The sequence below is a fragment of the Platalea leucorodia genome (genome assembly GCF_965183815.1).
Source record: "Platalea leucorodia genome assembly, chromosome: 1".
Lineage (NCBI taxonomy): Eukaryota > Metazoa > Chordata > Aves > Pelecaniformes > Threskiornithidae > Platalea > Platalea leucorodia.
This window is the reverse complement of record NC_138823.1, coordinates 23,979,299-23,995,092: the sequence shown is the minus strand read 5'-3', so window position 1 is coordinate 23,995,092 and position 15,794 is coordinate 23,979,299. Positions and strand designations below refer to the sequence as shown.

General features: G+C 36.1%; 1 protein-coding gene across 1 annotated transcript; it reads right to left on the bottom strand.

Moving 5' to 3' along the window:
• Positions 1-10,971: 10,971 nt before the first annotated feature.
• FBXO43 (F-box protein 43) lies at positions 10,972-14,917 on the bottom strand (the record flags this gene model as incomplete). Its single annotated transcript, XM_082307330.1, has 4 exons — positions 10,972-11,220; positions 11,312-11,497; positions 12,411-12,513; positions 13,437-14,917. 4 exons carry the CDS (start codon positions 14,915-14,917, stop codon positions 10,972-10,974), a joined length of 2,019 nt encoding a protein of 672 aa, XP_082163456.1.
• Positions 14,918-15,794: the final 877 nt, after the last annotated feature.

The following is a 15,794-nucleotide window of genomic DNA, read 5'->3' as shown; positions in this document are numbered from 1 at the left end:
ACAAATGCATCTCTTTTAAAATTAGAAGTGGAAGCCACAAGTCAGCTTAGATAGAACTGAAGTTTGGAAATGAGTCAATAAAAAAGCAAAAGTCCTTTTTCTCTCCTTCTGTCATTTGGTGTATCTTGGTATAAAACTCTTAGGTCTTTGTTTTCTTTGTGGTGTGCTTCAAAGATTGCATTTTGGATTAAGCTCATCAGGAAATACTGTGTTCTCTCATGGAGAAACTATTAGCAGTCATTATCACTTTCTCATTATCTTAGTTAACAACACACATTTGGATCAAATATTTTGTGTGTGTGCATTTCAGTACTGATTTTATATTAAGTGTTAAAATTTCACCAGCTAGTGAAGCTGAGATATAAAGATTAAGCTCATTTTCCTCCTTTTCCACATTTTTCCTCTTTCCATGTTCTTCTCTTATTTTCATTTTGATGCTTATTTATCTTAGCAGAACTGAAAAATGTTTCATAAATATAGTCAAAGCCATGATCTATCCCAGAAAGCATCTGATATTGTAGAAAAGATGAATGGCTAGGCGGGATGGAGAAAATGGTAATCTAGCAGAAGGCCAGCACAGGAAGAAAAATGGGAGGAATACATAAATTGGTTCTCTCCATCCCTGCTGGCATCTCCTTCCTCTGCTCACTACTGAAGAGCCATTTGAAGAGGTGAACTTTCAGTCAAGAGTTTAATCTGTCATTGTCCCTTTCCTCCACACTTGTCAGAAATTTATGCTTTCAAGCATTTACCAGGGAAAGTGTTTCAAAGAATCACCCAAGCAAATCAGATCAAAACTGCCGAGACAACTTTGCACTCAAAGAAACAAGCATGTAAGCGATGCCAGCTTGCTGGGTGAACAAGTCTCCTCCTTGTGACTTGCTCAAGTAAAGACGTAAATTGGGTTGCTTTATTAAATCCAAATGCACACTTGTGTTTTTAGGTGCTGACCTGCATTTGATTCCTGGCAGTGGTCACAGTGAAGTCATGAACATCCCCATAATTAATTACTCATTCAAAAAGTAGCAAATACTATTAAAAAATGCAGATAGGCATCTAGAGGGATCTCCAAGGGCAGCCAGGAACTAATTCCCATCAATTTTTAATAGAAACTCCCTATCTCAGATACAGGTGGGCGTTTCATCCTGTGATATCTTTAATACCTAAATATATTTACAGAAATCCAACTTTAGTTAAATGTAACTACTCTTTCTTCTTTGGATGATTGCCACATACATTTTAACTTTTGCATCTGAAAGCAGCAATCTCAAACTGAATACAGGTGCTAGGAAACCTATTTAAACACTGACTGCAGAACTGCCAAAATGGGAGTCAGATCCTGAGAGGAAAGCACAAATTGATCATCAGATAGCTGGCCATTAAATGCCTTAAATTATTCTGTTGGCAAAATGGCAGAAGCTGCCTGTTGTGGTGGTACGGCCTCTGTGTGTTGAATCTGATAGTTCTAGTTTACAGCACAGTTTAATGCAATTCTGTGGCTGTCGGAAAAAGTTAATGCAGACACCCGAGGAAACAGTTATTGGGAGCATGAGCACTCAAAAGAATTCTGAAAGGAGAAAAAAAAAAAAAAACACAAAACATTCCTGATGATAGTCTAGGTGAAGAGAAAAAAGAAAGTGCTTAAAAATAAAATAAGAAGGGCTAAATAGCAAAGGAAGAGATGCGACATAGCTTTGGTCTATCGTCATCATTAGAAACCTTTTACTAGTGGAGGAGACTGTCAGAGGGAATGCAGGTCCAAAGAGCTTGACCTCTACAAAAATCTCTATTCGGATAGTCACTGGACAGGTCAAGGAATATTCTCCATGTCGCCAATGGCCCAAGGATTCCTATAACAATCTTATTCTACCAGGACAAGGTAGACTTGTTTTATCAAGTTTAAAGGCTTTAAGTAAAGTTTGATTTCCCTTTGCTTAGTATGGGTCTTCGAAAAGATAAAGGGAATACAGAGGCATACCTGGAAAGGGAATCAGACTTTGGAAGGACCACTTAGCAATTTGTGATATACATTTGTACTCTTGCTACCTCATACATGCCAGCTACCTATTTCATACCTGATCCCTTCAGAAATTTGTATTAGTGTCTTAAGAGGTACCTGCTAGAACTTTAGGAAAATATCAGACTATCTTTTCTAATTTTGGAAAGGAGCATTAAGACTTAATTGAAAAAACTATTAAGCAAGATTGTGGCAGTTTGAAGAAGTGTATTAGAAATAAAGTCATTCGGTGAAGACAATATGAAAATCAGGAAAGAACTACTAGACCCACAGCTATCAAACCACATGCAAGATGATACAAAAAATGGCATTGTGCATAAGTTTACAGCAAGGCAGAGAGAGTTTATTGCTAGCAGCCCTACTACAGTTAACGTAGCGTAGCTTTCAACTGAAACATAAGATACAGATCAGAAGGAACTATGACAGTTATTTGTCACAGAGATTTCACTATCAGGGGATGTATCAGAAATTTTGGCACTATGTACAAAAGATTGCATTGTCACTGTCTACTCTCTATTTTTCATGTAGATAAACTGGAGTCATGTTTTGTAATACACTTTGGCTGTGCTAATTTAAGCTTTGCAGGTTTACCACCACTTCTTACTTTTAATTATGCAAGCAAATTTCATGACATATTTTTTTTCTGGGGTTAATTGTAGCTTTGTTAATATCAGGTCAGTTCCTTGATCTTGGCTTAACAGATGTCCTAGCCAACTAAGGGCCCAACACAAGAGGCATATGAAGAAGCTTCATCAGATAGAAATAAAATATGCCAGTAATACTAACCATGTCCTTTAACAAGATCATCTCCTGGTAGTAGGTGGTATATACCCAACAAGAAAGAGTAAATTAATGTGTGTCTTTCCAGTCTTGCTGTTACAATCAAACAGATGGCAACAACAGTCCCCAAACCCAGGATTACCCAGGTGAGAGCTAAGTTACCCATGTGGGATATTACTGATGTATCGAGCCAGTGGATAGCAGCAGTGCTGTTTGAGACCGCAAATCCCACTGACTGTCAGTTCCCACCTTGCTGTGTTATACTGCCATGGCTGCTTGTGTAGCTGTATAATGAAGCAGACTGGGAGACTGATCCAGCTAAAAAAAAAAAAAAAAACGTCAGGAGGAAAGAAGAAAAAGGTTTCATGTACATCAGCTTCCAGAACCCAGCAGTGTCAACACAACAGGTGTTAAGAATGGTATAAGAATCCATAACTAATAGGTGCTCTGTAAGATTTCAGTAATGCTTCAGAAAAGCATACAAAATCACAGCCTTCTTATTTTGTAGGTATTCTACTTTCCTACCTATTGCTCTCCTGGGCTCCAGAAGTACCTAGTTAAAGAATAAAGAACACATTAAGTTCCCAAATTCTCACCCAGTCTTCATTTAACAGACTAAAACTAAAAAAAAAAAAAAAGCAGCCATTCTGATATTGTTTAAAATATCTTACATGGGAACACTTAGCCCTTTCCCAAATTTGAGTTTAAAAAAGTTAGTGTTTTCCCTTTCTTGTTCATTAAAGCCATCAGAACATCAATTAAGTATGCATAAGATGCATACAGTAAGATATTTCTCCTGTGATCATTTTAAATCATGATAGAGTGAGGAGGCACTTGTACATACTTTGTAAAACTACATTGGATTTTATTATGAAATATATTTTCTGTAGTTGGGAAAATAAAGTCCAGAGCGTGCAGCTCCTGAAATTATCAATTCTCAAATACTTCAGCTGCAACACTTCCATGGGAGTTACATTTTGTAGCCAGCACCAGGATGGCATGGAGACTGCCAGATAATCCAAGTCCATGGCTGAGAGAGGAACTGAGCCAGCAGGCGCTGTTTAGGCCAATCTATGATCCTATGATCTTGCCTGGTTGCTGTAGGACCCGGCTGTGGGTCCAGTACAGCTTCACCCTGTAAAGGAGGCCCTGGAGAAGTAATACCATCTGAATTGCTTTCCAGGATGCCACTCTTCTTTTAAAGATTTTAGTATGCAGCTCCTGGGGGCAGGAATTATGGCCACCCTTGCTTTAAGCCATTCAAAACATTTTGCATTTGTAACGTTGAGTTAGTGTGTAAGGGTTAAAGCAAGAAGAAAAACCAACTAAAGTTCTGTTCTGTAAGAAAAATCTTTGGTGCCCCCTTGTGATAAAATATTTTTATCAACAGAAGTATGCATTTGAAATCAAGGAGTATTTTCAGTGAGGAAAGCAGTTCAACCCTCAAGATAGTTTCACATTTAAGTTAGTTAATTGAGCAAAGCATTTCAAGAATTAGTTTTCTTGTGATCCATTCTGTGTTGTATGACATTCTCCCTGGACTACTCTATGACAATTATTTAAACCAAGGAAAAAGTCCAGAACAGGAACTTAAACAGTGCACCAGTGAGCATTTCTGTTTGGAGCAGAAAACAGGACCTATATCTTGCCCTTCACAAAAAAAATCACGCTCCCTCTTACTATGTCCCTTTGGGATACAGAGTCTTGGAACAATTTATTGACAGAAACACTTCCAACAGCAAGGCTGGAGAATAACTGCATCCCAATAATAGTTTTTGTACACCACAACACAGTACACAATAGGAAAGAGATAAAGAAAAGTAGAACCTGAAATTCCAATATTTTGTGGGAGTGCTTCTTTTGTACAAAATTTTTCCAAAGACTGGAGAATGTTCTCAACACAACCAGAATTGCTGTTTAAAAGCCAAAGATATTGCCATTGCCACAATCTGGGGAGCACCTAATCTATCGAAACATGCACCAGGAAAATGTGATGGATTCATACCAGAGGAAAACCTAATTTTGTATCCCAATGGTCTACATATAGGCTAGGTACTGGGCTACTGAGTCCTGGCAGAACAAGGCATTTCTAGGAGATGTGTTCTTCAGGCCTCAAATAGTGTATTACACACAATTCAGTACTTAGGGAACTTTAGTGTCTGCTCAGTGAACACGAGACAGGAGTCCTCCATTTAGGCATCAGCAGCACTTTAGGATGATAATTAACATTTTTGCTGAAGTGGAAGACCACTGCACAACTGCTGACTAATTCTGCAATAACCTTGCAGTTCCAAATGATAACTTTTAGCAGGTGTTACTATATTTATCTAGGGTACTACTGCTTCCCAGCTAGCTGTCGCTCTTTTGCCAGAATTTACTATCCTCCTACCACTTCAGCTGGTTCTAGTCATGACACAATGTCTAAGTTTAAATAGGTTACGGAAATAGGTTTTTCACTATGATTCAGGACTGAAAAGAAGCAGCAGAAATACAGGCACAGTTTCCACATCCCATTTGCCAGAGACTGAAGGTACCCACAGAATTAAGACACAACAATCCTTGCAGAACTGTTTTCAGAGTGACTTTTAGAATGCAGAGGGGAAAAATTGGAGGGGCTTTTAAACACATGAACTCCACTCTCCAAGTCAGAGATCTATTTTTATATGAAGCTTCTAGTATTCAACATCAGTGTTTATGAGTTCATTCAGAACACCATGCCATCCATATTTTCAGCTGATGAGTTGGTTTCTTTACTACTCATCCATTAGCACCCAGCTCAGTAAGGCCTTACTAGCATTTAGGCTTCCAACAAGTTTGGGCAGGTACTAACACTGTGCAGAGGCTTGTCAAAGTTAGGAGGAAAAAAATGTGTTAACTCTTTTTGTAATGAGAATTTCAACTAATCAGAGTTCAGGAAGTCAGAAAGTAAAAGCAAGCTTTTTTTTTAACTAAAATAAACACATCATTCCCAAGAAGCAGTCAGATTTTGTTGGGGCATCTGACAAGTGATAACAGAATCTGCTAGATGTTTTGCATCAAAAAATCCTGTAAGATTCACTACAAAGAATTTGTACTTATAAAAATATAATATAATCACACCAAATACGAAATCACCATGAGACTGAAGTAGAGAAAAAAAGGCTGAAACTTAGTAGTACAAAGTATGAGGTTATGCACTTATGGTTCAGTAAGAATTTATGCAAAAAATTGGGATCTTTTTCAAAATTTGTGAAAGAAGAATGTGGGAGTACTACACCTAGTGACTAACCTGCAAGTGTGCAGAAGACATAAAAGAAATGCTAATCTTAGTATGCATTGGTCAAAGTATTTCTGGTAGAGAAAGGAAAGCCCTAACATCATTCAAGGTCTTGAGGAAGTTTTACCTGGAATACTGGCTGCATAGATTCAAAGAATAGATTCCAATGGAAATGGTGAAGAGTCGTTAAGACAATCCATGAAACAGAGGTTGTATCGAAGAGATGAGACTAAGTTCAGAATTTTTTGTCAATGAAATAAAGAGTGAGGGGGTATTTATACTACATAATCATAACATTGGGAAAAAAAACTCTAAGGGGAGGAACAGATGTATAGAATAGCTATTTTAATAGCAACGCTGGAAAAAAAAAAGGCAACTGGTTAACTGAATAGTAGAGCAATCTGGAATAGGTCTCCAACATAAAGGTCATGATATAGTATTCTATCCACTTTTAAAGACAGAACTTGATGAGTTGACATAAGAGTTGACACTAGACTCCAGGAGTCCCTTTCTAATCTGACACTCCTGTATTTCTTCATGTGCCTATGAAAACAGAAAGAAAAGGAATTACTTCTTGTATTAAAATTAACCCAAGTGGCCTAAATTGCCTAAGGGATACTAATGAATAACTAATACATGGAACAGGAAAAATAATCTGACATATGTTGATGAGCTCCTTAATTTAATGAAGGAATTTTTTTTAATCATTTTTAGTTAGTTAGTGATAGAACATACTAACATTCTCTATCCTATAAACAATTCAAAATATTTATAAGAAAATTTTGCCTAAGCTCTTCCATACTTGTCACCAAGGAAAGAATGATCAGAGACTGAAGTAATTTCAATTTCCTTCTCACAGACCACTTGAGGTTTTTATGGTTGCTGCTCCAAAAAAAATTTATGAAGTACAATTCTTGCAGCAACATCTGTCAGCAGCACAAGGTTACTTCTAAGACTTCTTTTCTAAAATTTAAACCCACAGCTCTGGCTCAAACCATCACCTTCAGCAATCTAAACGCATTCTCTGGGCATCCTCTGTAGGCACTATCACTCCTCCCACTATAGATCATGCCTGTCTGAAGGGAAATAAGGATTGCAAAAATAAAGTTTTCAGCAGCAAATAAACCCAATATTATCTTGAACATTAATTTTAATCTCATTATCCCCATCTTCCAGTGTGAAAGAATTCACTCCTCGCTTTCCAACAATCTGTTGTCAACTGTAAGAAAAATTATTGAGCTGGAGAATAATCATGGGCAGGATATTTTAGGAAACTCTTGACCATTGTCATTTCTACCCAAGCACCACTTCTGCATCCTTCTTGGTGCTAGCTAGAAGTGTTACTATCTGACCTCAGGTCTCTGAGAATTAATTCAGCTCAGTAGAAAGATGCCAAACGTGAATCCCTAGGCTCCCTGACACTCGTGAACTGGTTTTTTGTTTGGTTTTGTTTTGTTTGGGGGAGTGTGGTATTGTTGGGTTTTTTGTTGTTGTTTTGGGTGGGGTTTTTTGTTGGGTTGTTTCTTGGGGTTTTTTCTTTGGTTTGGGTTTTGGGTTTGGTTTGTTTGGTTTTTTTTTTTTTTTGACAAATTAGGAACCTATGTTCCCCTTTACTATTTCATTCAAGTCCAGACTCATATAGCTTAGTGGTACCTGATGGAGACTAATTAAGGGATACAGTATACAGAAAAAAGCATTCTAACAGGGACTCAGAAAAAGTTACTTCCATACTCCTACCCCAAAAACTTAATTTCTGTCAATAACACAATCAAATGTCATGAAAGCATTTCGATTCCTTTCACCCAAACTATTAGATAACTATAACATACCTTGTGTTCTATTAGGTATGTTATCCTTTACCCACACATTAAATACATCACTATTTTATACCTCCCTTATGTCAAGACATAAACCTAGTTTTATTAAAAAAAAAAATCAGTCAGAGAGGAGCATTACCCATAGACGAGAAGTCTGGCTTTCTCACTTTCCCCCACCTCTGGTGTAGCAGTGGACGACAGCAGAGAACTCATTTCGCCCAAACACCAGAACATAGTTACATTCATGATAGACCTAACTGAACAAGAGACATTTGATTCAAGAAGAGATTTTTGTGAGGCAGATTTAGAAAGAAAAAAAAGTTTTAAACATGCCAAAACAGGGCGGGGGGTGGGGTGGGGGAAGTGTTTAAAATTGTGAAATAGGATTCAAGTATTTTTTCCTCTCAAGCTACTCCTTCTTGGATGGACACTGTAGATGTCAAAGTTATTACCTTTAAAAACAAATAATGTCTATACCAGAACCAATTTACCACCCCTATTCTCCCCAAATTATTCAGATTTTAGCAAAAGCAAACTTTTTGGATAAGGTCACACATCTCTTAGCAGATTTTTTTCCTCAAAGGGAAAGGATACTTAACAACTGATTCTTAAACTGATTTCCCATGTGGCTTTCCATCCGAAGGTACACCTGTTTCAGAAATACTTTCAGAACTACTGCTAAAGTTTTCAAAACAAGGCTTGTACCTCATGTATTTCTGGACTGGACTGCAATACTGCACATCAGAGAGTGAGAGGATTTAGCTCACTGTCTCTCATAACTCTCCCATCAATTTAAAGGATGCATTTAAAGCTTCTTTTTTTTATATTAGAGATGTGAACCACATTGGTATTTAGAGATGCTGTACTTATTCTACATTGCAGTTACTACCATCCCCTATTTTATTTGAGAGTTCAATGACAAGAAACAAAACTAATCCAAATTAGTTATTATAAAATTACAAACTATATGCATTCAGATTCTTGTGTAATATAACTTCCTACCTAGAAAGTACCACTTCATCATGTCAGTTTAACCTTTAATAGAAACTAGTAAACATTTCTAAAAATGTATAGTTAGTTACTTTATACCTAAGAATAAAAGAACCAGTCCAATAGTTCTCTGAACTAAATCAACTTTTAAGTAGACCTTGAACAACTAAAGTTCCAAACAATTAGGGAAGTGCAAATATTAAACAAATCAAATAATTTAGCATTTTTTCAGCTTGCAGTCGTCTCCTCCTCTGTAATGACTTGCCATTCTTCCTAAACCAAAACTATATGCACACGCATATCTCTATATTCCCCAGCTTGTCCCAAAAATCCTTCCCCTCAATTGTTCCCTCCTCTTCCAGTCTTCCAGTTCAAGTGCTACCAGTCTAACCCTACACAAAAATAATGCAAGGGCTTAGCAAATACAAATAAGTATAGAATAAAAGTGTTGATAATTTTATTCATGCAATAAACACGATTTTCTGGCCAATATATTGAGTTTATCCCTTCTTTAGTGATACCATGTTTGGTTAATAAATTTAGTATTAAAACTTCTATGCCATTTTACTAACCATGTTGTTCCTCATTCTTCCAAATGCTACGTGGAGCTATTATCCCAGAAATCAAGTATGCCAAAAGTACTAACCAAAGTACAAATCACAACAGTTAGAGATGAGAAATAGGAAGTGATGTTTCCAGAACATCCTGAAGTGAATTATCCTGGTCCATTTGTCATAAACATCTGCAGGTTGTGTGGAAAGAAAAAAGTCTCAGAAGTTAATTGTAATTTTCAGACAATAAAAATAAAGGTATATGTGAATAAGTATTAATAGAGGCAAATACACAGCTTATTGCTTAGTTGAAAGCTCTTTTTTTTTTATCAGACTACTTTTTAAGTAGCTCAATGATAAGGCTTACCTACAAATACACAGTAAAATCACAACATCACAAATATAACACATAGGACAAAATCAGAGGGAGAGTGAGGAAGAAACACCAGCTGACTACAAGTGTTCTGCAAGGTGCTTGTGACAAATTAACTCCTTGAAAGGACAAGTAGGACAATATCAATTAGAGAAGTACATTGATATTATCTCATAGAGCAAGTACTGTGTCCACTTCTGTCACCTGTATTTCAAGGTGTTTTTACAATTGCTAGGAGTTTAAAAAAAAAATTATGAGGTCTGAGAGGCAGATTAAGTTATTTTTCTGTAAAGGATCAGCATATTTAGTTCAAGAGCAAAATCAGTGAATTGCCTTAATTAAACCTACAGATAGAGAAAAGATGATTTCTAGCAGTAGATAATCCTTTAATTCAAGCAGAAGTATGAAGATGATCCAGTACCTGGGAGCTGAAGTAAAGTCACACGAAGTATAGAGGTAAGTTCACAACAACAAGGGTAATGCAACAGCATATCTAGATAGGTGAATATATACTGTATCACCTTAAATTTTCAGGTAAAGACAAAAACTCTGTAAAAAACAGTACAATAGAATATCCACACAGCATCAGCTTGATTTAGAAATTACTATTCTATTGACTTGCATTACAGTGGCTAAGAGAACAACAAATTATTCTGATATAAAATTAAGACAATATATTGCTTTTGAGGCATCATCATTTATATAGGCAGAAGTATTTTTTGCATATGTACCTAGTGCCCCACTGTAAGATTTTTTAAAACATTTACTGTAATTTAAAGTGAACAATAAATAAATCCCATTAAAAAGATTTTTTTAGAAAAATAATTTTCTTTAATTTGTCATTAAGACAAGAACCACATTTTTAAACATCTATGAGGTCCTGTAAGCTAGATATTTAAGACTACATTTAAGATACTTTATTAAAAAAATTTAAGATGTTAGTAAGTGCCTATCTACTACAAAACAGGTAAAACGCGACAAAATGTTTTAAAATGTTCACTTTTTTCAAAAACAAAAATATATTAAATTGATTAAGATATCTTGATAACTTCTCATGTATATAAGTCCGCAAAAACACATTAAATGAGACTTTCAAAATCCATATATTTAGGAAGAATATGAACAAGATTAGGAATTTGGGAGAAGGGGAAAGGAATCAAATGTAAGGACTTACATGCCTTACAAATTTAGAGTCTTTTTAAATTTCTTCTACTTTGGGCACTTCCTGGAGGAGCATCTTTTTTGTTCTTCTGTTTTGCAGATAAACTATTACATTCTTTTGACCCATGGAAAGCATGCAGACATAAGATACAGAACTCAAATGCACATGCCTCTCTGCTACATAGTCCCCGTTTCTTTACCAATTGATATTTAGCAGGATATTGACATCTTGGACAGGGTTTTAGAGCTTCGTCAGTGAGCAGAGTTTTAGCAACCTGTAGCAAGAAGAGAGAGAGAAGAGCTACTTAGTTCTTGTAAATGAAAATTTTCTAAAAACTGAAAGTAAAGAGTTTTTTAGCTACCTACTTTTATATATTCTTCCTGTCTACTAGTTGAATGGGGAACAGAACTGCATCTCCTGGGTGTAAGTTCAGTGTATAAAGGTGGTATTTGTACTACAGGAGTTCTGGCTTGAGCTTGAACGGGCCTTAGAGCAGATCTATTGAGAACATTAAGTCTTGTGGCAGCATCTTCAGCTTTCAAGAAAAATTCCTGTTAAAGTTTATAATTATAAAGAAAGGAAAAGAAAAACACAAAAGGAAGCAAGTCAGGATTTTATTTCAATTGGAATTTGCAGCTGATTTTTGCCTTTTTTTTTTGTTTTCCCTCTGCAACAACACATTAGAAAAGGAAATCATGTATAGTGCATATATTTCCAATTAAATGTTTATATTTAGTAAGGGAAAAAGAGACAGGAACCATTAAATACAAAGTCCCATGAGTAGGGTAAAAAGCCAACTGTCTTTTAGCACTCTCTACTGGTCCTCCTGTTTCTGAATTAGGAGACATCTCAACAACAAGCATGGAAACAGTAAACATAAGTTTTGTCACAGTTAGAGGAAGGTTACACTGAAGTGTGTGTGTATACATACGTGGAGGATCTAAAAAAATTATACTGCTATTAATATGCTTACTTTTCTAGATAGCCCTTAAAAAACTTCTATATATCCTTCTGATGTTCACAAGTACACCATGAAGAAGCTTAGGGACGAGTAGTCCTGAAAGTAATCAGGAAGTAGTCTAGAGTGGGTCCTACTGCACTGCAGACTAGAGTGAAACTGAAAATGAGAAACAGCATGGCACCAAGGTATGAACAGGGTTTAAAATCCAAAGCCAGAATTAGTTGAGGAAGAGATCCTACAGTATTCTCAAGGAGGAGGGGGGGGAAATAAAAAAAAAAGAAAGAAATTAAAGAGTATCACATGGTTGAAAGACTAGTACTCAAACTGTGGACAGTTTAAAAGCAATAAAAGCAATTACATTCTCCTGTTAGAATCCTTCACATACTCATGTTGGAACTGCCTCTGTCAATTACCTTTCTGTAGCTTTACAAGATGTTTCCTCTTTCCTCTGACCTGTCTTCTTTCACACTTGAAAAAAACATTACCTTTGAGACGAACCTTACCCCAGCTTCTTCTTTCAGGTGTTTTATGTACAACTTTCTCCTCTTATCTGCACTTTTATCTTGTACAATAATTTCACGCCAGTTTTTGCTTACTTTCCAAATGCTGGAATAAATGAATGAAGAAGTTATCCACTTTCACATTTTTGCCAAGTAGTACAGAGGTCATGATAGTAAGACTACCTTTTAAAGATTTTTGCATGATTTCATATACTGTTGGTCATTTCACAGACCACTGCTATGTACTTCAAGAGTTCACTGTACTGTTATGAAACACAGATCTCATGTACTCTTACGCACCACTGTACAGAATAATAGAAGAGTCTAGAGAACATCTGCAATATAAATAACACAGCATATCTTTGACTTACAAAATTGAATAAGTTTCTTCCTTCCACATAAGCCACTTACCAAGTTTGTTTCTAAAGTCACATCTTTGTGTTAAGTGTTCTGAGAACATCCGTGCCCTTATACTTCCACCTATTTTCCCATTCCCTTTGTAACTAATAATACATATGGCACTCGAGTTCTTTGAAAGAAGTGACAGTTTCTATTGATTAAAAACTAATCTAGAACATTACTCATGAAGCAAAATTCTTTGAGCATCTTTGTGCTTAGAAATAACTGAGGAAATTAAATACACACATTAAATAAAGGAAAAAATCTAGAAAATGTGTTTTGAGTACTATGCATTACTGGAGAACTTATAATGAGAAGAAATTACTTTCTAGGCTTAAAGAAATTTTTAATTTTTAATTTTTTAGAATTTACAAGTACTGTGATTTAGTTTTAAGTTTACTAATTCCTGTGCTTGACTTCTTGTTTGGTTGGGTTTTAGTTCCCCCATATAATGTATTTTTAGAACTACACAGAAAGAGCCACTTGATTAGTGGTGATAAAGCTTTTTAATTTCCCCAGAAACAAACAAATTCTATTGACAAGACCTGCTATTCCAGAAGTTAATTTATTTCCAAAAACATATTTTCACTTTTTCTGGGAGAGAAGGTAAAAAAAAGCTGTAGTACTTACCTGCATAGACTTTCCACTGTCAAAGCATCTAAAACTATAGCAAGAACATGTTTTAAATTTCTGTATTTTAATTCTGTTAAAATATCTAATTTTTCAATGCCCATTTTCTTGCCAATAAGTCCAGCAAGAACATGTTCTACTGCAAATATTTCTGTTCCATCAATATTCTCTGATATTTGATTTTGGTCTGATTTTTGTCTTTGCGAGCAAATTTCATAAACTATTTTCAGGGCTGGAGTCCTTGAGAGATCTCCGTGACTTACAACTACATCTCCACTAGGCTGTTCCTCTAAAACTAATGCATGGTCTTCACTGACAAAGCTTCTTTCTTCTGTTAACATAGATGCTGAAGTAGGAGTGCTGCCATGATGATCTTCTGTCTCTGACTGTGAGCCTTGTTCCCGAAGAGTGGATAACCTTCTAACTCGTTCAAGTTTTCTTGTCTTTCTTTTACTACCCAGAATTCTGGTACCTTCTTTACATTTTTGGAAGAACTCTTGGAAAGATCCCTCATGATCAGACAATGAGTCTTCTGATTTGTCCAAATGAAGTGAATTATATCCACTATCCTCAGGTACAGAAAGATCTGGGTAACTTGCCAGCTTAACACAGGGAGAGCTTATATCACATCTTTCAAAGTTAAAGTTCTCTACAAGACTGTTGATAGAAGTCAGGAACTTACCCTCGCTGGCCTCAGGTAACACACTGTAAGTAGAAGTTCTAAGCAACTCATCACTAACACTCATAAGGAGACTTTCACTGAACTCATTAGCATTACTAACAATAACATCCTTACACTGAATTGGAGATAAACATTCTGGTTCTAGCAATAAGGGGTCCTTACATTTGGACTCATCTAGTGTAGAAGTCCTTTGTTGTGAAAAGGAAAGTCTCCGTTTTGGGCAATTGGGATTAGAGTCCTCAGTTTTTGAGGCGCTAGTTGTCAGAGATTTGTAACTTTTATCCTTTGGAGAATCTGAAGCTGTTTGTGAAAGTTTTTCTTCGGAGCTCAAAACACAAGAGAATGTTTTTTTCCTGCTGCTTCCTGAAGAACTAGCTTGTCGTTCACAGCATCCTACCATTGTGCCAGCTGGAACAGTCCTAGGTAAAAGCAGCCTCCTGCATATTGAGGAGCCCTTTCTGATCACTTTAGGAGTTTCAAAAAAATCTGCACTTCTATTTTCTTCTCTTCTTTCTAATAAGGAAATAGAATTCATTTCATTTTCAATAGATGATGATACAGGAAAGAGGGCATTTGGATGAATATGCTCAGAATGCTCCTGTAGCAATGATAAACTTTTTATACTCAGTGCTTCTTTATGTTCTACATCAGGATCTTTTACTGACTCATTGCTTCTGCTGTCCAGAAATACTGGAGTGCAACATGCGTCTTTGAAATTGGAGTATTTAAAATTGCTGCTGGGAGATGTTACTCTATTTCTTTTAAGAATATTGAACATTACTGAGTGACTGTCTGACATCTTCTGCTTGGCACTTTGACTTTGTAAATGAAGATACCAGTGTTATTTCTGAAACAAATGATAAAAGTAGTCACCAAAACACCCTCAGATTACTGAGAAAGCCTTGTATAAGTTGTCAAGCTAGCAGCCATGGCAGAAGTATTTTCATTAGTCTTAGCAGAAACAGTGCTTATACATGAACACAAAGATAAATTACAATCAAGTAGATGGTTAGAATGAGTGATTAAAATGCATAGTATACTGTAACTGAGGCGAAATACATGCAGTTAGCTAACTGATCTGCCAGTCCTCATCCAAGGAAAAACACTTCAAATAAGCAACACAGCAACTAGAGTCTCATTTGTGCTGAATTCAGTGAGAAAACTCCCTCTCATTCCAATAGGACCAAGATTTTTATTAGCACTGTGTTATTGGTTCATCCAACTACTAATGGTTCAGTCCTCAAGAACTAGCAGAAGCTCTGGTCATAGATGAGTTTAGACAAAAGGCATTTTCTCTTTAAGAAAAATGAGGATTAATTATGAAGTCACAAGTCTACAGGTCTCCCTATTATTTAGATCACTACAGTCCCTGGAGAGAATAAAATTTGACCTCTAGTTACAAAGTGAACAGTGCATTCTTATCTGCCTTAACAAGTAAATGTTATTTTGTAAAGAAGCTTTCTGCTTTTGCTCAGCTCTGTGGGTAAATGGAGTGTTCTGAAGATTTACACTTTAAAGAAACTGATGGACTGACTATACATCCTCTCACCATGTACACAGAAAGAAAGTTTCTTTTAAACTTAGTAAGTATAAAAGCCTTCAAAAGTTACTATAGATTTTCCTAGAAAAGTTACAAGTGGCTGATGTAGCCATTTAAGTAAGAGATGTAAGAATAC